Source organism: Chanodichthys erythropterus, chromosome 5 (assembly GCF_024489055.1).
Source record: "Chanodichthys erythropterus isolate Z2021 chromosome 5, ASM2448905v1, whole genome shotgun sequence".
Classification (NCBI taxonomy): Eukaryota; Metazoa; Chordata; class Actinopteri; order Cypriniformes; family Xenocyprididae; genus Chanodichthys; species Chanodichthys erythropterus.
The window spans coordinates 30,305,553-30,328,098 of NC_090225.1; the positions used below are offsets into that span (position 1 = coordinate 30,305,553).

General features: G+C 37.4%; 1 protein-coding gene across 1 annotated transcript in view; it reads right to left on the minus strand.

Moving 5' to 3' along the window:
* The window catches only part of fam83b (family with sequence similarity 83 member B), a 49,505-nt gene extending 27,527 nt beyond the window's left edge, over positions 1–21,978 (minus strand). Inside the window, exons 1-2 of the mRNA XM_067385456.1 lie at positions 21,891–21,978; positions 14,782–15,272 (exon numbers count right to left, since the gene is read on the minus strand). Of these exons, the coding sequence (XP_067241557.1) occupies positions 14,782–15,225 (444 nt within the window). The 5' untranslated portion in view covers positions 15,226–15,272; positions 21,891–21,978. The remainder of the gene's footprint in view (positions 1–14,781; positions 15,273–21,890) is intronic.
* Between the last annotated feature and the right edge of the window lie 568 nt (positions 21,979–22,546).

The following is a 22,546-nucleotide window of genomic DNA, read 5'->3' on the forward strand; positions in this document are numbered from 1 at the left end:
ATTATTAACTATTGACTGCTTCTTTATGGTTGTTATTTTACCTTTTGGTTTTATTAAGTATTTTCATTATCGATTAAAGTTTGCGTGTGAGGCTAAATTTAATTGTGATGAATAAATAATTTTTCATCTGCCTGGATCTCATTTTCCCAAGAATTCGCATCAGAAACCTTTCAGAAAGCAGATGTCTTTTCCACTCACATACTGTATGGATTGGGAAGAAACTCAAAGTATTCAATTATATAATGTTTATTTAAATTATATGATCACTTTGTTTTGTTTTTTTCATTTCTTGTCAAGAGCATAAAGGTTGGTCAGCGCTGAATTTATGAGATCACATGCTGATGATATTGTACACATCTATCTCAGTCCATCAGTGTGTCATGTTCAACAGAAGCTATTAGATGAGCTCTCTCATTATTAGAGCCAGAGCTTTAATCATCTATCATAATCAAAATAAGATTGTATTGCTCAGAAAGAAGACATTGCAATCTCACTTATAACTAATGAGCTCCACACCCCAGTAGAAGAGCTTTCTTTGCAAGACAAAATGTTTTTGTTTTTTTGTGGTAAAGCTGGCTTCTCATGGGCACACCTAGATGTTCCTGGCACTCCTCTCTCATCAACTGCGAAGGGAGCGATCATTTCAGCATTGCATATTACACAACTACTTTTATTCTTTGCTCTGTGTTTGTTCAGCACGGATTAGCAGCCACTGTTGCTGGGGAAAGACTTGTGTAATTTGTACATGAGGGAGGAAGTGATGTACCTGGCCTTATCACATCTTTAGCAATAGTTCAAGATGTGTGGGGCTGCTTTCAAAAGCCGTGATTTAAAGGAAATCAATCTAGAGTCTCCTTTGTGATTATGAGGGATTCACGGGGTGAACAGGCAGGGCACTGAAAATGGTTGGCACTTTTCCTATACTCATGTGACATTGCACAGGTTCAGTTCTCTGACAGACAAAAATGCTGGTCCCATCAGGGCTTTGTACAACATGACTTATACAAGATTATGGACACCAATGAGCAAAAAAAATAAAAAAAATAAAATAAAACATTCACTGCAGTGGTTTCAGAGCCAGTTTAAGGGTTTAAATCTAACCCGAATTAAAAAAGAAAGAAACAATAACTTATATTTTGTTTGCATTGTGACATTATTTTCATGACAGTTAAGCATTCAACCTCCAGTGCTCATTAATGTAAATCACTACCATGCTCATTACCATAAAAAGCACATTATTTCAGTCCTGTTCTGTACGTGCTATGTAGTCAGTACAGTAATTACAGTAACTAATGTTGAACTGTGATAAGTCAATGTAGTTTATCCATATTACTCAGCACTTTCTTGTGTAAGTGCACATAATGTGGAATAAAGTTCAACAAAAAAAATCTAATTTGCATTAAAGTTGGTAAGAAATGGAAATTCAAGCATGCAATCTAGTGTGTGTGTGTGTGTGTGTGTGTGTGTGTGTATTTATTATTATTATTATTATTATTATTATTATTATTTAATTTAGAAAGTGTTTAACCATTACATCAGAATTCACCATACTGCCTTTCATAAATAAATGTATAATTTTTAAAATGATCATTGTGTTAAAGTAAAGACAATCTAATATCACCACGGAGAACAATGGGAATAATAATTAAAAAAAAAAATCTATCTGCTTAATTGTCATGAAAATGTGTCATTAGCACTACTTTTTTTTCTTTCTTTTTTTTTTCAATTTTGGAAGTTAGACATTTTCTGTCACCATCTCTCACTAACTTAGCAATGCTGGGAACAAAGAACGTTCAATTGAAGTGTAATCAACTGAATATAAGGACTTAATTCTACAGGTCAAGCTTGCCTTTGCAAAATGTTTCCAATTAACCCTTCGCAAAGTCCCACCCCCCTTAGAAAAATACATTGCGGAGCAAAGAGGACACTGACAACATGTCGACAGACAAGACAGAGCAGGTTACTTATGATATTAAACAAAGTCCCAGCTTTCAAACTGTGTAGTTTTTTTTAAGAAATTCAAACAATAAAAACAGTTTTGTGGCTCTTTAATGTGTCGTGACCATGGTCGTGACAGATTTCTGTAACGCCTCAGCTCAAGAGGCTCATGAATCGATCATCTCTTCCTACTAGTTCATGTATAGCATCAAATAAACATGAATGAACATGAGAATGAATGTTGTTTCAAATGCAGAAAGACCTCAATATACACAATTTTTCAAGTTTAACTCCACCGAGGTTAATCTTCTAACTACTGACTGCTTTGTTGGTCAAAATGGCGGATTCAGCGTTCTGATTGGTTTGATCGCTTGTCAATCAAACTCCCTGTGAAGGGTCAATTGACAAGATAGAAAACAATGTATCTAAAAATGGAATTTGTTTCAGCAACAGAGTACTCTAAGGGCCTTTTTTTTTTTTTTTTTCATGAAGCGTACCAACATATTTTATTTATAAAGACATGTCTTTAGGGAAAAAATCACTTTACTTTCAAGGTAGAAACTGTCTTCTAGTCTGAAATATGTAAAAAAAACAAAAAAAAAAAACATGTTCATATGATAGGTGATTCCAATGTAGATCAAAGACATACAGTTTATCTCTAAATTTAAAAGATCTTTGCTTATATAGCTTTGATCTGTTACTATTAGACCCTGAAGAAAAACAGCAAGCTACAATAACAACTCACTCTCTAGATCAGTGGTTCTCAAACTTTTTTCCCAGTGGGCCGCACAATGGTCCAAGTGCAAGTCTCACAGCATATAATTTACATATGACGTCACCAATGCAAACCAATCAGATTTAATGTTATGGTATTAGCAGATAATACTATCATTATACCAAGATGTTGCACAAAATAAATAACAAATAAAAACTAACTTACTGACATTAACTTTACAATAATAATCAGTATTGCTCAATGAACACACAAACTGTATATACATCACTTTAAGTTGCTATTTAATTCTGTATGACTTTATGAACAATTTACAAACAATCACATAAACGCCTTAATAAGCAAATGTTACTCAACACTGAGCGCACTGTAGGCTAATTACAATCTCTGATGATATCAAGCTTTCTGTCATGTCTCAATCCCTCGCGCAGCATCGGATCCGCGAGTGTCGTAGAGTTGGGCTCATTCCAGCCGCGGTGCGCTGATGCGGTTATTTTTACTGATTTAAAATACATCAAACAAACACATCAAATTCACAGTTCAGTCTTTTGAAATTGTTGGTTTTGCTTGTCAAGTACTTTACTACAGAGCAAACAGGAAGGCTGCCCATCTCGCTCATTAGGCCTAACAGCAAACTGATTCTTCCATTCTTCTTACCTTTACTGCTGATGCTGCGACTCTTCTTGTTTGCATGTGTTCCTTCATTTTATCTTCCACATTTAGCTTTTCTCCTTTAATAACAAATTTGACCATTTTGAGGCTTAAATTTACAAAATTAATGGCTACTGTTTGAATTCTTCCTAAGCGCGCACTTGTGTTTGTTTCGTTAACTGAGTGATTGCATCATTAGCCTACATGTCTGAAAATAATATATGCTCACCAAAATTATTTTATATGACAAATAAAGCATTATAGCTCATTTATATTTATTTAATTCACCTTAATTTAAATTTTAAAACAAAAATAAATTGCTATTTTTATTATTATTTTTATTATTATTATTATTGTGGTCGGCATATCGCGGGCCGCATTTACATTTGTGACGGGCCGCAGGTTGAGAACCACTGCTCCACACCCATTCAAATGTTGCGTCGCGCGACTCGTGTCCAATTACATCAAAAGTATATGCTCACTGGATGTCATGGCAACTGAATCACGGAGGAAAACTTTAAATATCTCGCCTTCGCTTTAATTTCGGACCATCTCCAAAAAGACATAAACACTAAACAAATGATTTTGACATGCGTTTATCAAAGTAGGAAATCCAGATTTTTAATCCCTTACACACAATTACTGCTGTTGAAATGCAAAATGGAAGTGGGTCCGGATTGAATTCCCTCCGGGTCCGGAGTCCGGACTTTGAGAAGTGCTGCTCTAGATGATGGCAAGAGACTTTATTTGAAACAATTTAAACTAACATTTTACATGAATTGTTATGACCAGCCTAATGGTTAATAAATTCAGCATTTAGCTTTTGTATTTTGTGGTGGCCCCCTTTGTTACTACATTGCTTCTTTTTACCAATTTTTTCCCATAGGCATTAAAAATAATTACTAAACCAAACATGCCACTCATTCAATGATGTAATCAATAACAAACATTAACACAATTGACTTTAAAGGGATACTTCACCTCTGGCAAATTGGGCTTTTAATAAAACTTGGCTGCCTATACAGTAGAAAGGCAGGGGGAAATTGACTAAAGAACTGAGTAAAGAAAATAGACAAAAAGGCTGCTGTCTTCCCTTTTGACAAATAGGTAGGAAAACGTCTCGGGTTACAGATGTAACCCCTGTTCCCTGAGTAAGGGAACGAGACGCTACATCAAATGACGTGATGGGAACCCTCTGCATTTTGTGTTCGTGAAGCACCTCTGTATCCAACCAATGAGGAAACGTGACGTCAGAGGCGGGTGACATCACGGACCAGGAAACTATAAAGCATACCCAGAACAAAGAAAGCTAGCTTCTGGAATATGTCTGAAGGAAGACGCTCACAGGTATGCCGGGGGTACGGCAACGTGACGTAGCGTCTCGTTCCCTTACTCAGGGAACAGGGGTTACATCTGTAACCCGAGACGTTCCCTTTCGTGGGAACTATCGACGCTACGTCGAATGACTTGATGGGAACTCTATCCCAACTATGCCGTATCACCAAGTACCTGTCCATTATCTTGTAGACAGAACTGAGGACCCCGGAGAGGAGCCTACGTCCAGGTTGTAAAACCAATAAATGTGTGCTGGGATGACCATCCAGCAGAACCACATATGTCATTAATGGATACTCCTGACATTAAGGCCTTTGAGGCCGCCATACCCCTAGTCGAGTGAACACGGACAGCTAATGGAGATGGCGGGTGACGTCACGTTTCCTCATTGGTTGGATATAGAGGTGCTTCACGAACACAAAATGCAGAGGGTTCCCATCACATCATTCGACGTAGCGTCGATAGTTCCCACGAAAGGGAACTTCAGCACCCATAATGCACCGAGCATGTTGTCATCCAAGGCCACTCCCACTGGTCTGCTATGGGTACACTTACCACAGTCAAATACCAACTTGCTTTAGTAGGAAATACTTAGCAAACTTTTAGTCATAATGGTATTGACTTGTATTGTTCCCAGGTGGAAGAATTCAAAGAGTAAATGCTTAGCAGGAGTGAGTTACTTTCGTTTTCAGTGAAGGATCCAGCGAGTTGTAGGCAGTGGATAAAGGCTGCAAAGAATTGTAAATATGGAGAGAACGCTGCAACAGACAATCTGAAAAACCTCCTTGTTTGTTGTCAACTTCAAACTGGATGACCACGAACATAGTGTTTTAGGCCAAAGGGAGAGGAAAAAACAGAAATAAATTGCCGTTCTGTCTTTTCCGCCTGAAGCGAAAGGCTGTCACATAGAGGTAACAAAAGCTGTTGCCATAATGTTCCATTTTTACCATAATTCTTTTTAAAGAGTAGACATATTAAGATACATTTTTCAGCAGTAAACCTATCCTGACAATAACTGTTCTCTTAATAACCCTCTGTCAATCTGAGCTGTTTGTCCCGTAGGAACTTGAAATGGGGGCAAGGCATGCACAGTCAGCTCCCTCTTCCCTACACTAAAAATAAATTGGTGCGATGATGCGATCTATGTGTGGTTGCTTAAGAGCATGCACTTTCGGTAGTTTTAGGTCCTGTTGATTCTCTTCTTGAGGGAAAAAAGTCTTTTGGTGTGGATCTTGTGCTTCAGGGAAGCATTTGCGATGGCTTTGGCCCTTTCTCAGCTCTCAACCACTAGCTCCAGCACTCATTTTCAGGATCTGGAAGCCCACTCTGCGGCTTCTTCCACCCTGGACGAGCGCATGTTGCTGGGACGGTCCAGCTCTGAGGAAGTAGACATCCTAAGCAGCAATGCGGATGACTTGGGTGACTCACCAGCCCTTTCTCCACAGTATGAGGAGCTTGTGGAGATTTTAATTCATGCCGTGACAAACCTCAATATTATCTGGCCGGCTGAGAACCAGGAAGCATTCAAAAAAAAAAAAAAGAAAAAAAAGATAAGCAATTAATGTAGTCAATACAGCCTCCACATTGAGGTTTTGCCATTCTTTCCAGATCTTTGCACTGAAGTGTTGAGACCCTGGAAGAAGCCTTCTCCTCATATTTCCCCACAGTTATATTTATTCATCAATTGTGGGGCTCAAAGAGAACGGCTATGGGATGATGCACTTGTTGAAGAGACATTACCTACATATCTCTCCACTGACGCTGTGTCTTCCCTGGAAACCCTGATATTGCCCACCAAGCCTAGTCATATATATATATTTTTTGATGGTGGGAAAGGTGTATAGTGGAGGGCTGCTGTCCACAGCCATTTACGTCTGGCTCCTCATACCGGCACAGAAAGACAGTGTTGTTGCTCACAACGAGTTCAGGGATCAAAACAACATTCTTAGCTGAAGCTCCATAGGATAAATCGGATCTGAAGACCGTTATTCTCTCTAAGCGAGCCCCTAGTGAACTATACCCGCTCCTCCGTCGAGCCCTCAGGAAATTGAATGGTCAACCCCGCTGTCTATGGCGCTTCCAGTTTGGGTTCACCAAGGTTCAAAAATATTTTGACTACAGTGGTGGCCCCGAGCAAGCACAGGTTATGGAGCAGGAAGTTCAATCTCTTCTTATGAAGGAGGCCATAGACATTATCCTCCCCCAGAGAGAAGTACCGGTTCTACAGCCAATATTTTATAGTTCTAAAAAAAGGATGGAGGGTTACGTCCCATCATAGATCTTCAGGTTTAAGATGCTGACGATACCTCTTATCGTGGGTCAAAAAAAGTCCAAGGACTGGTTTGTCACAATAGATCTAAAGGAAGCTATTTACATATCTCCATCCTTCCCAAGGCCCAGTGTTAGGAGCATCTTGACATTGAAACATTGCATCAAAATATATGGCCTGCACAGGGCGGGGTGTGGTCGTGGAAGGCCGCTTAGTTCAGGGTCTGTGGATTGAGCATCATCTCTTGTGGCATACAATTGCAAGAGATGTCTCGTCACCCACTGTGGCTCTCCCTCTCTCATCCAGCTCCTTTGGGACTGGACGCCATGGTACAGATTTCTCTGCTCCCGGGAGTTCTAGAAAGAGTTTGCCAGGACAGGGTCCGTCTACTGCTGGCTGGCCCGAGTTTGGTTTTTGGACCTGGTAGCCCTCCTTGACAGCCTCCTGTGGGAGATTTCCATTAGGAGGGACCTCTTAACACAGGCGGGGGGCTTGATATTTCACCCTCGGCTGGGAATGTGAAAACTGTGGGTCTGGCCCCTGAGGGGGATCAGTTTTTAAATTCAGGTCTCTCTAACGAGGTAGTAGAGACCATACTCAAATCTAGAGCTCTCAAGTGGAGAGTATTATATGGTGCAGGAGGCATCAATTTGACCCAGTCAACTGCCCAGTGGCTTCCGTGCTGGAGTTCCTTCAAGAACGCTTTTCTGCTGGTCTTTCACCATCCACACTTAAGGTATACGTGATGGCCATATCTGCCTTTAGATGGTGCATTATCATGTAACTCATTTCCTCTGTGGAACCCTAAGGATGAGGCCTATGGCTCAAGGATGCCAACCGGGACCTGACAGTAGTTCTGGAAGGGTTATCCCCTGCACCCTTCGAGCCATTGAACACAGCATCTGACAAATGTATCACACTAAAGATGCTGTTTCTTCTAGCAATTATGTCCCTGAAGAGAGTTGGGGGCTTTCAAGCCTTGTCAGTTGCTCCCTCCTGTCTGTAGTTTGCTTTGGGTAGCGTCAAAGCTATTTTGCACCTTTCATCACCTTTCACCTTTCATCATCCTTAGGTGTTGGCTGAACATGAGAAGCTATAGTTACTCTGCCCTGTCAGGGTCCTTGAGGTACACATATGAAAATTTTTGGTATGCTTCGGGCCCCCTGATAAGTGCTGCCCGGCTACCAAACCAACTATAAGTTGGTGGTAAATTGGTTGTCGAGGCTATTTCTAAGGTATACGAGGTGCACGGTCTGCCTTCACCTTTGCCCCCCCAAAGCACATTCCATACGAAGTATGATATCTTCTACAGCTCTGTTGTCAGGGGCTTCCCTCCAAGACATTTAAGATGCTGCGGGATGGTCCTCTCCACACACCTTCATCAGGTTCTCTAACCTGGACCTGCCAGCCGGGCCAGGATCTCAGGTGCTCATGTCCTGAGCTGTGCCTCAATTGCTTCACACCAGGACAGGCATTCCGTCAGCATGGTGATGTAGGTATATTGTTCCCCAAAGTGTCGTTTTGACAACACAGAGTTCCCACGAAAGGGAACGTCTCAGGTTATGCATGTAACCATGGTTCCCTGAGAAGGAAACAAGACGCTGTTTCCCCTTGCCGTACTTCCTGCATGCCTGGGAACTGCTTGCTTCAGATGAGAAAGCTGAAACAGCTGTATTGCTGGCTCCCTTTATAGCTTATTAGATTAAGGATTCCCCAAAGTGTTGTTATGACAACGCAGCATCCTGTTCCCTTCTCAGGGAACCATGGTTACATGTGTAACCTGAGACGTTTTCATGAAAGTCCTGGAGCTGTTAAAAGATTTGCTGACAAATAAACATGAATTTCTTTCAGGGGCGCCGTTGGCACGGGGGACGGGGGGTCAGGACCCCCGCAGATTTGAAAAGATAGAAGTCGACCCCTGCACTTTTGATAAGGGCTGTTTCAATTAGTCACACTATATCATCTTTTAGCTTAGGATATTTCTTTCAAATTAGACCATTTTCACATTTCTGTGAGCTTTCGTTCGTAAATAATCAGCTGTTTTGTCGCGGATGTGAACAGGAAATGCGCTCTCGAACGGAGAAACATGCGATCTCCAAACCATCGATCAAAGCATGCTAACGTTTTAGGACAGGACGATGGTATATAGATCATGAAATAGAAAGTGATATTGCCTCATCCAGTGGAGGACGCACGAGAGGAGATCTGTGTGGTTCATTGGTATGTGTATACTGTTATACTTAATTTACAATGCTTATCAGTGGCGTGCACTTTGATCGTGAAAGTGAAAGTGCCTTTTGCGGTCGCGTTCCCGATGTGAACGTGAGCTCCAGTCCATTACATTTTATAGTGGTTAAGGCCCAGGTATACTACATTTCCCGCGTTCTGTTCAGTCTCGCGCGAGCCTTTCAGAGAAACTCCTTTACCCATGAGCGCGGAAAGACCATGGAAAGACGCGTTCGGCGCATGCATATGTGCACCGCCCGGTGTCATAACAAACATAAAATCTCTCAACTAATGCTGTAAACAAACAATGTATCAGGGTTATGTCTGTTTGTTGTCTTTGTTGTTTATTATCTTTTTATTATTTAAATTCTTTTCCTGTTTTTATGTCATTTCTTTTATGTATCATCATGATTCAGACTTTTAATGCATTTTAAATCCAAATAGCAAAATTATCTGTTTTTACTGTTATTTCTATTCCTTATGTTCTATTTTTATTCTTCTTCTTTATGTAAAGCACTTTGAATTACCATTATGTATGAAATGTGCTATACAAATAAAATTGCCTTGCCTTGCCTTGCCTAAATGATTAATAACATATTTAAATGTATATTTATGCATCTTATTATTTAGACATATAGTATTAATTACTTAGTGTGTTAATAAATGCTTTATTAACACATATTCCTAGTGTCAAAACTACCTCAGTACTAACTTTAAAACATTAGAGAACAGCAGTGCAGAAGATCACTGAACCTTTAAATCTCATTTATAAAAGCTTTACAAAGCATAAATAGTCCTCACTTTAGATGAGCTCACAAAAATAGTTAATTGACCACTTCTAAATGTTTTATAATTACCTGAATTAATCAAGAATTGCAGTAGGAATATGTGTTAATAAAGCATTTATTAACACACTAAGTAACTATTACTATATGTCTAAATAATATGATGTATGAATTAATGTTTAAATAGTTTATTAATCATTTACTTACACTTCCTAAATGATTGTACGAACCACTGACAACTCCTAAATAACTGGTTTGTAAATAATGTAATACTTAATTTAGAAATGATAAATTGATTATTAATAAAGTATGAAAATACAATTATTAAACACATTATAGATATGCTTATAAATCAAGAATAAAGCATTTATAGTTGTATTTATAAACTGCTTGTGCTTACTAATGACTATTAATGCTTTATAAGTGATGAATTAACTATTTACTAATGCTTAACTAATGCTTCATAGCGTGCAGTTATTATAAAGTGTTACCCATGTTTGTGCTTTTGAACACTGACCAGCTTACAACTTCATCAATAAATCATATCCTGGTAATTTACTAATGGTTTGTTCATAATTTGTTCATGATTAACAATTGTTTATTGAGATAATGATCTTAAAACAATTTTGTCATAAATACTTTAGTGATTTATAAGTGATAAGTGTCAACTAATAACTTATAAACCATTTAGTAATGATCTGTTTGATTTATTTCATGATTTTACAGTTTTTAAGATAACTTACACCACATTTGTAAATTGTTAGCATAACACTTATTTATGTACGTATATTCTCATGTTTTGTAAATGATGTTCATCATTAACTAATAAATTATAAATGACTTATAACTGAAATAATAAAAACATTCATAAAATGTTAACATATAACTTATTCATAATTTTTGAACATATAGTTGTTTTTTTTAAATGATTAGTTCATCATTAACTAATCATTTATAAGTGACTTATAACTGAACATTATTATAGTGTTACCATTTATAGAATTTGTTTACATGTATATTCAAATGTAACATTATGCCAAAGTATTTTTTCTTGAAATTCTAATAAATAAAACCATTTAATAAAATCAAATAAAATAAAAAACGGGGGCTGAATCCAGAATTCCCCATACTCTCAGACAGGGCTCTCCAGGTCCAGGATTCAGAAGCAGTGAATTACAGTAATTTCATGTGAAATCCACCCCTCCACCCTGCTGTCCACTTTCACTATGTCCATGTCAATTTACAATTTCTCCTCTTGCTCTTTCCACTACACCAGTGTCCTCCACTATACTCAGCTCTTCTCCTATCCTCCTTTTTTCTTCCTCCTCTCTCCTCATGTATAATCTCATTCTATCTGTTCCACTCTTCCTTTCCTTCTCATTACACCCCTTCCTCTACCCACACCACCACCTTTACGCTTATCTCTTTATTTTCCCATTCTCTTGCATATTTTCTTGCTCTATGTATACTTTTCCCTATTACATACACTCAAAAAAATAACTTGTTGGTCTAACTTAATTCAATTATGACACCTATTTCCACACAGTTGAACTGATTTATTTGAACTTAAGCTTGGTTAATTGTACTAATGAGTGAAATTCATCCTAATTGAATGAGATCACACCAGTTTCATTTGACGTATTCTGTGTATGTTTCCTGAACATAATTCATTCTTGTTGATCCAACCAGTGCTTTTTTTTTTTTTTTTTTTGTTACCATCATGGTGAAGATGTGCGCTTGTGCTTAGGTTTTGAGAAGCTGTTGTAGACAGACATACATGTTTCATGACCATTGAGAGGGGAAAAGCTGATGACCATATGTAGACTGTGTAAATTTTGTGCTGGCCCTCAAACTAACTTATTTATATTTCTATAAAAACTAAACTAAAATAACACTTATTCATATGCTAAGTAACATTTATAGCATGCAACTAATGATCAGATAATAAACTTCTCATTACTGGCTTGAGCACAGTTAATGCTCGTTGAGAAAAATATAAATTTGTTTTACGTAGCCACCTAGAGCCTAACCACAAGGTCTACACTTCAGCATAATGGTAACCTCAAAAAAATCGACATAACATAAACTCTTTTAAATGTCAAATATAACTGAACTTCAAACTTTAAAAGGTATTTCCCTTTACTAAAAAACACATTAAACAGCACTTAAGTTCAACATTTACTGTCCCAATCTTTCCCTATGCAAAGCATGCTGGGAACTAGAAATCCACTGCCCAGGTTCAATCAATGCAACATAAATGATTCATGTAGTCCCAACACAAATGGTTTAGGTTGACCTAACATTTTGCAAATTTAATTTCATTTAACATAATACAATTGAGTGCGAATGCCATTTAAGTAAAAAACTAAAGATTTGTGTTGGTTCAGCTTATTTTATTTAAATAAACTGAACAAGCAGCTAGAATCATTTTTTTGAGTGTAATGCAATTGTGATAAATGCGTAAACATTTGGGAAAACTGCATTTCCTGTGTTGTGTATTATTAATCAAGCAGATATCATTTTGGGGCTAAATGAAAACATAACATGTGCATTTGATAATATGACAAACTCCAGAGTTTAGTTTGTTGTGTTTGGACAAATGGTACATAAATGTTTGTGATTTGTGAAAAGCCAATAAAAATAGCTGTGATTGTTTTTTCCTGATATATTAAAGTTTTGGTTGGATGTATGAGCTATTATGAAAACATCTGAGAATTTTGTGCGTAGTGTTTTAAGAAAATGGTTCACATGATTTGCAATTTGTGTGAAATCAAAACTTACAATCTGTTTAGGACAATTACAAAGTGTTTAGATCGCTGTTTTGAGAAAAGTAATCAAAAATTTGGAAAAACATGTCAAATCAATTGAGAAAAACTAATTAAAACCCATGCCTTTTCAATACATGTGTTTGATTTTATGCAATGCTGCATAGACAGAATTGGTGTATGACATCAAAATAAAGCAACAGTGACTCAAAAGCACAGCTCTCGCGATTCTTGATGTCAAATGCCAAATGGTATGTGCAGCACGTTGGCTTTTTTACATTTTTTTTTTTTTTTTCAAATGCTTACACAAGTTCAAAACTTTGCCTCTTTTTTTTCAAAACTTTTTACACAAATCCAAGAATTGCACACACAAAATGCAAAATGCCTCACATCTCTTGCAAAATGAAGCACTGCATTCAAAATATCACAAACATATCTCAAAAAACAAACATTTGTCTTATGTTGCAAACACCTTTGCCATAATATTCTATTTTTGGATGTATGATAAACACATTTATTCAAAACCTAAAGCTCTTCTTTCATGAGCTCCTGTGTACATTACTGTACAAGACTGAAAGTAATTGGCAGAGAGATGTTGAAAAATTAACGGTAAACACAAAAGCAAGATTGAAACCATTGAAACTATTATTGAACTAAGATTGAAACTATTTATTTGTTTACTGTAAGCATTTGCGGTTGTGAATACAGGATTACACAGTACGAAATAAAAGAAATACATCAACCATGTGTAGTTGGACAGACACAATGGTTGTGTTTGAAAAAGGAAATCAAGATACTTCCTGTTAGATGATTTTTCATTACATAGAGAATTGTGTGTTGTGTTTTGCAAAAAGTGTTTTATGAAATTGAAAACTGAGTTGAAGGCCGAGAATTGGTTCCTGTGTTTGAGGATTTCAGAAATTGTGTGGATTTTGTGTGGAAGCAGGAGAACAAAAAAAAAAAAAAAAAAGAAAGAAAGAAAGAAAAAACAAATGTAATTTGCTGTGAGATTTACTTTGGCAGAGTGAGAGTTGGCAACCCTGATATGAATTTACTGGATTATCAATTAGAAGTGAAAAGGGGATAAAATTACATTTTAAAGCATCAGTGTGAAAACAAAACTGGAAAGAGACGTGAGGTTTTCGGGAGAAAACAAGAAATTATTAGTGCATTCCAGTGAATTATTCATGGCATATTGTAAATTAAATTGGGAGAGCAGACCACAAATGCACAGTATATGATGTCTTTTTCATACTGTTATAGCAGAATTCAAAGAATTCAAACTGACGAATAAGGATTATTTGTAGCACAAACTTAAGATTTGATATGTTTTGTCTTTTTGAGTGGAGCTTCGCCAAACTGGAAGTGTCACCCATAATCCAAAATGCAGTAGGTCAAAAGGTGGAAAGGTTGTTTGACAGCAGTTTTTGCTTCAGGATTGTGGGTAGTGTAGGTCTTTTCAAATGAAACACTGGCTTGTAGCTTCTACAGAAGCATATTTCATCACTTAAGCCTTAGTGCTCATGGCAGGCCTGTCTTAAAAATGTTTAAACGTTATTACTAAAAATCAATTTCTCTATGAATAAATTGAATGAAACACCCTGTGCACTCGATTAGCATTTCAAAGATGTGTTAATTTATTTATCACATGCTCAACAGGGTGACACTGAAACGATTTTTCTGAAGAGTGACCTTGTCAACATGCTGCACGATCTTTGATGATGGAAATTGGAAGGTGTACATCTTACAGCTTACTACTAAAACAGTGTCCTCGAGGAAAAGGGCACAGATCAGCCCTTGTGGGCTTTGAACCCACAACATTTCAATTACCGACCAAGGCTGCATTTCAAAAAAGCATAGTAAGCCTAAGTAGATTTTACAACTACTGGCACCGATAATCTCTATGATCAATTTAGCTCACAATGCTTTTGAGAAACGCCTAAGCTATGTCTGCTTATGTGTGCAGCAGTGTGTTTCTTAACTCTTAGCATAGTTCAAAAGCACATGATCAACAGAAGGACTGGTTTCAAAGAGGCGTTTATTTACACCCTTTTCAGCATGCTGTTTTATCAACATTACCTGCCTGGCATCCTGTATTTGTTTGCGGATCACTTCCTTGATAGTGGGGCTGTTTTGCCTCGGCGGGTGGAAGAGTAGGTCTATGCTGGTCTCAAGCCTTCGGTGCAGGACTTCTGGCCAGCCTAACTCCAGGTTTGGCGGATCAGTGTCAGAGTGAGTGGGCCAGTACGTACCCGTGGAGGAAGTGTCATCCTGTGGGCAGTCCAATTCCTCTTGGTTGCTTGCGGGTGGCTGTACAGCGCTCTGTGTAATATGGTTGATTTCGTCCTCAGAGAGGAAACTGCATATGCCTTCCTCTTTGATGAAATTTTGATAAGAAACTTCTCCCTCTTTGACTAGGCAGTCGATGGCTAACCGATACGCTTCCTTGTAATGCGGCTGTATGTAATCTTCTGCCTTGAACTCTCCCTTTGAGGAGGACAGCAGTGAAAAATCGGATTCCATCACGGTGTTGATTTGGATTCCTCAAAACGCCGTACAGCCTTTGCCACCTAAGGAAAAACACACACCAATGTTCAACTAAGACAGTTCTGTACATCAATAATATAACAACTTATCTAGGTGCATGTATAATAGCGTCTTGTATTGATAGTTCGTTGCAAAATACATTTTTGCTTGGAGGTTTTTCTTGGCTATTAAGGCCTGGTTTTCCACACTTTGTGCATTTTTAGCTTTTTGGTTTCAGCTGCGCTTGCAGAGTACTGCAGGGATGACATACTTCTGTAAGCCAAAACCCAGAAACTAGTTGAATTTTTGCTCTTCCTGTTCCATCATCCTGAAGTCAATGGGTTTTGGGTTAAATGGGAATTTGGTTAAATGCCCGTTAAAAATGTTTCTTAAGAAAAGGAAGCTTAGTGATGTTGAAGTCATGTACTGTATTGAGGTTTTAATATTATTTGTGAACATTATAATGTGTAAGAAGCATAAACTTTTGCTGGTCACAGAACTTATTTGCTGAAAAAATCCAAAAGCCAATGGAAAATGCTATACGTTTTTGTAGAGGGAACCAGGGTGATGCAAACTTATGGGATAGCCTACAAAAATACGTCATCACTACAGCTTCCAATACGACCCTCGAAGGACAGTCATCACTGTTTTTTTAGAAAAATGCTCTAAAAATAATGCTTAATGCAACCACCATCAATTTTGTTTGAGTTATGACAACCTCAACAACTTAAATTATTTGGTAACACTTTACTATAGGGAACACATATTCACTATAAACTACAAGTTTTCCCTCAGTAAACTCATGATTTACTTCTTATTAATAGTTAGTAAGATAGTTGTTAAATTTAAATTTAGGTATTGGGTAGGATTAAGAATGTAGAATAAGGTCATGCAGAATAAGGTATTAATAATCGATAAATATCAATAGATATGCTAATAAACAACTACTTAAAAGACCCTAAAATAAAGTGTTACCATTATTTTCAAACTATGTTGAGTTAGAGGAATGCAATCTGTAACATAAACCCAATTTTTTTAAGTTTTTGCACATTAAATACATTTTTAATACTCAAAAAATGAAGTCGCTCCAACTACTTGAACCCTGGAACCAATTAATCTGATCTATTTCAGTTAAAATCCATTGCTATCATACCACATGCTTAATTTAACTTATTTAGTATGTATATTTAATGAACAATTAAGATATTACTTGTCACTGGCATTAGCACAGGCATCACTTATAGAGTCAATGTTTACCTTCATGTGTCTACTCTTCAGCACAATGATAACCACAAAAACTTACAACATAACAGATATGTTGAACATAACAGCATTAAACATTAAACCAGTCTTTCCCTTTACTAAAAAAAATCATCAACATTTACTCTCCTTATTCAGTCCTATGCAAAGCATGCAGAGAGTTAGAAATCAACTGACTAATTTCTAAAGTTAAGACAATTTTAAGTTATTTATTTTACTTTTTTATTATTTGAGTTTAAATTACACACAATATTAAGCTAATGATCAACATTGTCATATAAACCAAACAAAATAATGTTTGCAACTTAAAAGGTTAAATTAAATCAATAAATTAGAATTTTTAATATGTAAACACACAGTTGTGGTAATAAGTCCCTAAATTACGTTTTACAGTGAAGTTTTATTCCATACAGTAACTCATAAAAAGCAATATATGCTGTAGCTTTGAGCTTGAGGTCCTGTCATTTGTCCCAACTCTACAACCTTCATGGTTTGTTACATTATTTTATTTCGTTATTTTACCATAATAATTTGGTTTGAAATGATGGATCAACCATCACTCTGCATAATATCATAAGCCCTTTCCTTTCTTTTGTCCAGTAAAATCCTCCCTCCCCTCAACACTGCCTGAACCCAAGTTGCAATAGAAAGTAGAAAATCATAGTTCATGTCTGTGAATAATAGGCCTTAGTCTGGACATACAGTACTGTATGTCATGCAAAGCTCCATACTTCATTAGGAAATATGTCAGAATAGGTAAGAAAACTATGTTGGGCAAGCCATTACATTTGGCCTTTATATATGGCATTACTATTACTATTTACAATTAATTAGTAGGTATTATTAGCAGTAGTAACTTTATCAAATTGCAAGACACAGCTGGTTGTGTGATTTCAGCACGGTGGCCCTCACAAGGTAAGTATACATGTTCTATATTCTGTTCATTATGTGTTAAACTTTTTTTTAAATGTGTGCACATTTAAAAAGATAAGTTAATAAAAGTCTCCAGATGTACCATGTTCTGCTGATGATGAAACTCTGAGTGACTCACGGTTTCTGTAATGAGAAAGCTGTTCTGTAATCACTTTTCTTCGACTGAAAATCTGAGAAAATGTTAACGTTGCATCACGCTTTGTTACTGAGTCAGGGCTTCTCAAACAACATGAACATTAATTTCCAACTCAGTAGGTTCTGTTTGCTGGGTGCAGGACAGATAGTTGACCATCTTTAAATGTTGCCCAATAAGGAGGTCTATAAAGAAAATACAGTTATCCCTCAATGGTTGCTCAGCTGGTGCAGAACCCTCCGCAAGGCATTTCTCATTGTCACATTGGCTGTAATTGGCATCTGCTAATTACTCTGGAGCTGCAGGGGAATCACGTCATGACAAAGCTGATTTGCCAATGCCACCAAACCCTGATCTGTGAAATCCATTTCATGCTTTTAAGAGTCGGTCACAAAAAAAACCTGGCAAAACATCTACTATAATATAATGTTATATTTTCGTATTCGAGTCTTTAAAAAAAATAAATAAATCATCTAGTGGCACAGAAATTATGAATTTCACCTTCAAAGAAACAAATTAAGACTGTTAATGAAACTGTGGGTAAGTCAATAGACCGTTGATGGGGTGTTTGTCAGCATTAAGGATTTGATAGCATATTGTGCAGTAAATCTAAAAACAAATTAGTGCATATGAATAGAGTTCTTGAGAAACAACCAGATCATTAATTTCTGTTTGCTGTGGGCAGGAGAGTGTCACGTTATTTTGGTGTTTTGGTTTTATTTCCAAGGGCACTTAGTTTGTTTATCATCATTTTCTGTATTTGTTTTCTTCCGGTGCTATGGTTATTCATTGTTTCATCGATTCACACACACCTATTCCTAATTTTTGTTCATTAGTTCATGTGCATATAATGCCCTGTTTCAGTGACTCATTGTCTGGTGTTTTCTGTTTTATGAAATCAGCGATTTAGAAAATGCATATCCCACCACCATACTCCACAAGAGGCCTGCCTAAGGCCTACTCAAAGCAGAGGTGGGGCGGGGCTTATGGTGGTACTGGATTCACAAGCATCCTGCCAGCATGTCAGCTAAAAAGGAGGCCTTATGGGGCCTTCAAGTCCAGCAACAAGTGACGTTCAGCCCGTTTGAAAAATATAAACACGAACTGTGCCAACATGTAAACTAAAAAGGAGGCCTATTAGGGCCTACCATTTCAGTGACACGTGGTGCCAGCTTGTGAATGTAAAATCTATGTGAGCAAACACCTAACAACAGCACTTGAAAAACACAAGCTGCTAACTACAAAGAGGCTAAAGACATAATAGCCTACATTCCAAGTTATAAGCAATATAGCTGTTATCAAGATTACTAAAGGGAGCTAATAGAAACCAGACAGCGAAAGCGGTTCTAACACTGTCCTGAGTATGCAATCCAGCAGGTGATGCACTCAGTGAAACAAATAAACCCTAACGGGGGAATATTAAAATAGTCACCAATCTCTCTAAATAGAGGCTAATATCCAAAAACCTATTATGAGAACATGTGCTAACCTGTGGCAGCATAAGTAAGCTCACACTCAAAAGGCTTCTTTCCAAACAGATTCACAAATCTGTGCTGAGCCCTAGAGGATGGAGGCTAAAAAGCTAGCGCTTCCGTCAACTCAGACTTGAATGGAAAATCAAGTGGCTCAAAGGAAAAAAAAATTTTCATAGCATGAAAGGCTCTAGAAAGTGGGGCCTAGCATACACTGATAACTTATCTACGCAAAGATAAGGGCCTACCACCTGAGAAAAACAGCATCAGGGAGTCTAAATCAGTCTACAACCTTAGTTGTTAACTCACCAGTTGCACCTACATAAACAAGAGGACAATGGACATACAGCCTAACAACTCCCTCGGGAGAAGGCCAGAACTAGGAACTATACCACCTGATCAGGGATAGTATATTTGGGGTTAACATATAACACACCTAATCTAGCTCTAGCCTGGCCACTAAGCTACGGGCCTTCTTACAGGGCCACAAGCCTAGTGAAACCTGGCCTTCACTCCAAATCTCATGGATAAGAGAAAGAAAGCAAAGCTCACAAGTAAACAATGTCAGGCGGCCGATTAAGGCCGACCTAAACATACATATGAACTGAAGTGATGAAGATGAAGTGATCAAACTACTCTAGAAAACAGCAGATGAGAAGCTACTCTAAACAACAGGTGGCTAAGAGGCAGCCATTTTGTGGCCTGCAGAACACATACTCTAGCCAGTCTGTCGACTTCAGTTTGCCCAAAAAACCCTTACTTTTTTCCCTCCTTTTTTTGACTAGATGCTCAGAAAAACGATACAGGAAAAACAAGGTCTTATTTTAAACACATAAAATATAGACCCTCCTGCGGCTCAAAGACAGAAGACTCCTAGTTTTCACATGAAAGGATGGAATCTAGGGTTTTAAGCCTAAAAGATCCTCTCATTATCAAACCGAAAAAGCGGGCCGACAGAAATATTCACTATGGGCCCAGCCATCAGTCTGACAATAAGAAGCATCTGAGCATGATATATGTCTATAAAATATATCCATGCATATGTAAATATATATACATATACACATATATAGAGAGAGAGAGAGGGTAGAAATAAATTCGCTCACAGTAAACAACAAACAAACACACAGACGGCACCCTCAATCACAGTCTATGCACGCTCCTCTCCAGACAGAAAACGCCCAGAAATGGGACATGGATGAACACACTCTCTTGAACGTTTGTAAGGCATATTAAAGAATCCCTTACCAGAGTCGATATAGTTGCGATCAGACAGAACAGACCCGAAAGACGAAGAGATACTGTTTGTTTTCCAGGCGCTCCTTTTATACTTACAGGTCGCGCCTTTTTACGCCATAGGCTGTCACCAGCCAATAGGAATTGGAGTTGTTGGATAGTTGGCTTTCAGACATCGGGTCGCGTGTGACGTTCCTTATAGCGTTCAACGCAGAGTTGAAGTTCCCTTTTGAAAGGGAACCTTTTTTTTCCCACCATAAAGAAGCTGTTATGCAATGGAAAGTTTCCACTGATGTTAAAGGTTCTTCGTGGAACCAGTCAAGAACTTTCATTTTTAAGAATGTATGTACCAAGTAGGAACTGATGATTCAGAAAACCATACACTAGAAAAACGTAATGCCATTAAAAGGTTATTTCCCAGAAGCTGTCAGTATTCATTATATTTCAGATGCATCCCATCAGGCATAATTAATTCATTCAACTTGACTTGACTTGATCAGCAGGTGCTGAGATCACCACAGGCCTAAAGCAATTACAAGGGGTTGGCATTTAAGCCATTCTGAGCCCCACCTGTTCTGATGAATATGATGACTGATTTTAGTCAACCAAAACTGAATGCTGCATGTTAAATAACTCATTTTCTGTGAGAGGAACTTGGGTAACGCTTTAGTATAGGGAACATGTATTCACTATTAACTACCACTTTTCCCTCAATAAACTCCTAATTTACTGCTTATTAATAGTTAGGTAGTTGTTAAATTTAGGTATTGGGTAGGATTAAGAATGTAGAATATGGTCATGCAGAATAAAGCATTATTATGTACTACAACAAGTACTAATAAACAGCCAATATCCTAGTAATATGCATGCTAATAAGCAACTCAAATAAAGTGTTACACTAAAGTTTCACTAAACACTTCATTTTGAGAGATTGCAGGCAAATTTTTATGAAAATTATGTCACAGTGCAGTTTGTGAGAATTGTGTGGGAGATAGTCATAATATTGGCTGTTATTATTGCACAAAGTTTGTGATTAATTTCTATCTTGAAATATTGATGTACAGTTCTTCAGTGATAGAATTTGTTTAGAAAGTGAACTGATATGTGTGCAATAGCATGTAAGAGTGACATTAAAGTTCATTTGACATTTAGTATGACATTACATTTCATCGCATTCCCATAAACACATACATAAGAATGCGCATAAGAACAGGCATATTTATATTCAAAATATCTTGAAAATTAATTTCACTTGCAAAAACATGATTTCACTAAACACTTCACTCAAAACAAGAATAATACAAAAAAAAGTTAATTTTGAGAGATTGCAGGTAACTTTTCTAAGATTTGTTCATCTAAGAGACCATAAGACATCAGCACATTCCAACGATATAACCAGAACTAAAATCCATGTACAGAAAAGATTAAGCATCTGTGAGAACCATAGTTCCATGCACTGACATTGTGCTTAAGTACTGAAACGTATCTTTCAATATGCAAAAACAAAAGGAGCAGATGTATAGCAATGTAACCTGTCTGCAAACTACCTCTAAAAACTACTAAAGCACCTACTTCAGTAACATCGAGTATGACATCTAAGTCTATGCCATTTGTAAAAAGTTACTTACTTAAGAGAAAATCATCATGCAGTGTCTCTTAGCATTCTTATCCCGTGTTGTACCAGTATAGATAAGGTATGTCTCAAGCCGGAGTGGATTGGTTAGTCTCAGAAAAAAGAAAAGAAAGAAAGAAAAAAAAAAAAACCTGAATGTGTTTTAACATGAGAAGCGCTGAGAACCTGGTGAAGGGTGGGGACTCAAGTTTTCACATGCAAATAATAATAGCGTCTCACTGGCCAGAGGCAGTAAACCTGTCTGACATACCGAGGACACACCTCTTCCCCTCTATCTTTCGTCCTGTGTGTCTATCCTTTCAGAGAGTTCATAGTTCACTGAGATAAAGTTGACAGTTTCTATTTCTTCTTCTCACTGACAGAAGCAATGTTTTTTAAATGTAACACGTATGACTTCTGTCTCGCTGTACTAAATCAAGTCCTTCACAGTGTGTAGGAAGGCAAAGCATTCTAATTTTGGCATCTTACTGAGAGGAAACCTTTTTATGAATTAATTCATTTATTTTTTTAAAAGCATGTTTTGATTTATCAACACAATCCTGATCTATTTTCTGTGAATTGTCGACTCTAAAGATCAAGGAGTCTCTCAAAAGGCTTCTGGGATATATATGTGCTTGCCATAAATGATCGCATTGACATCAGTGGGGTGCA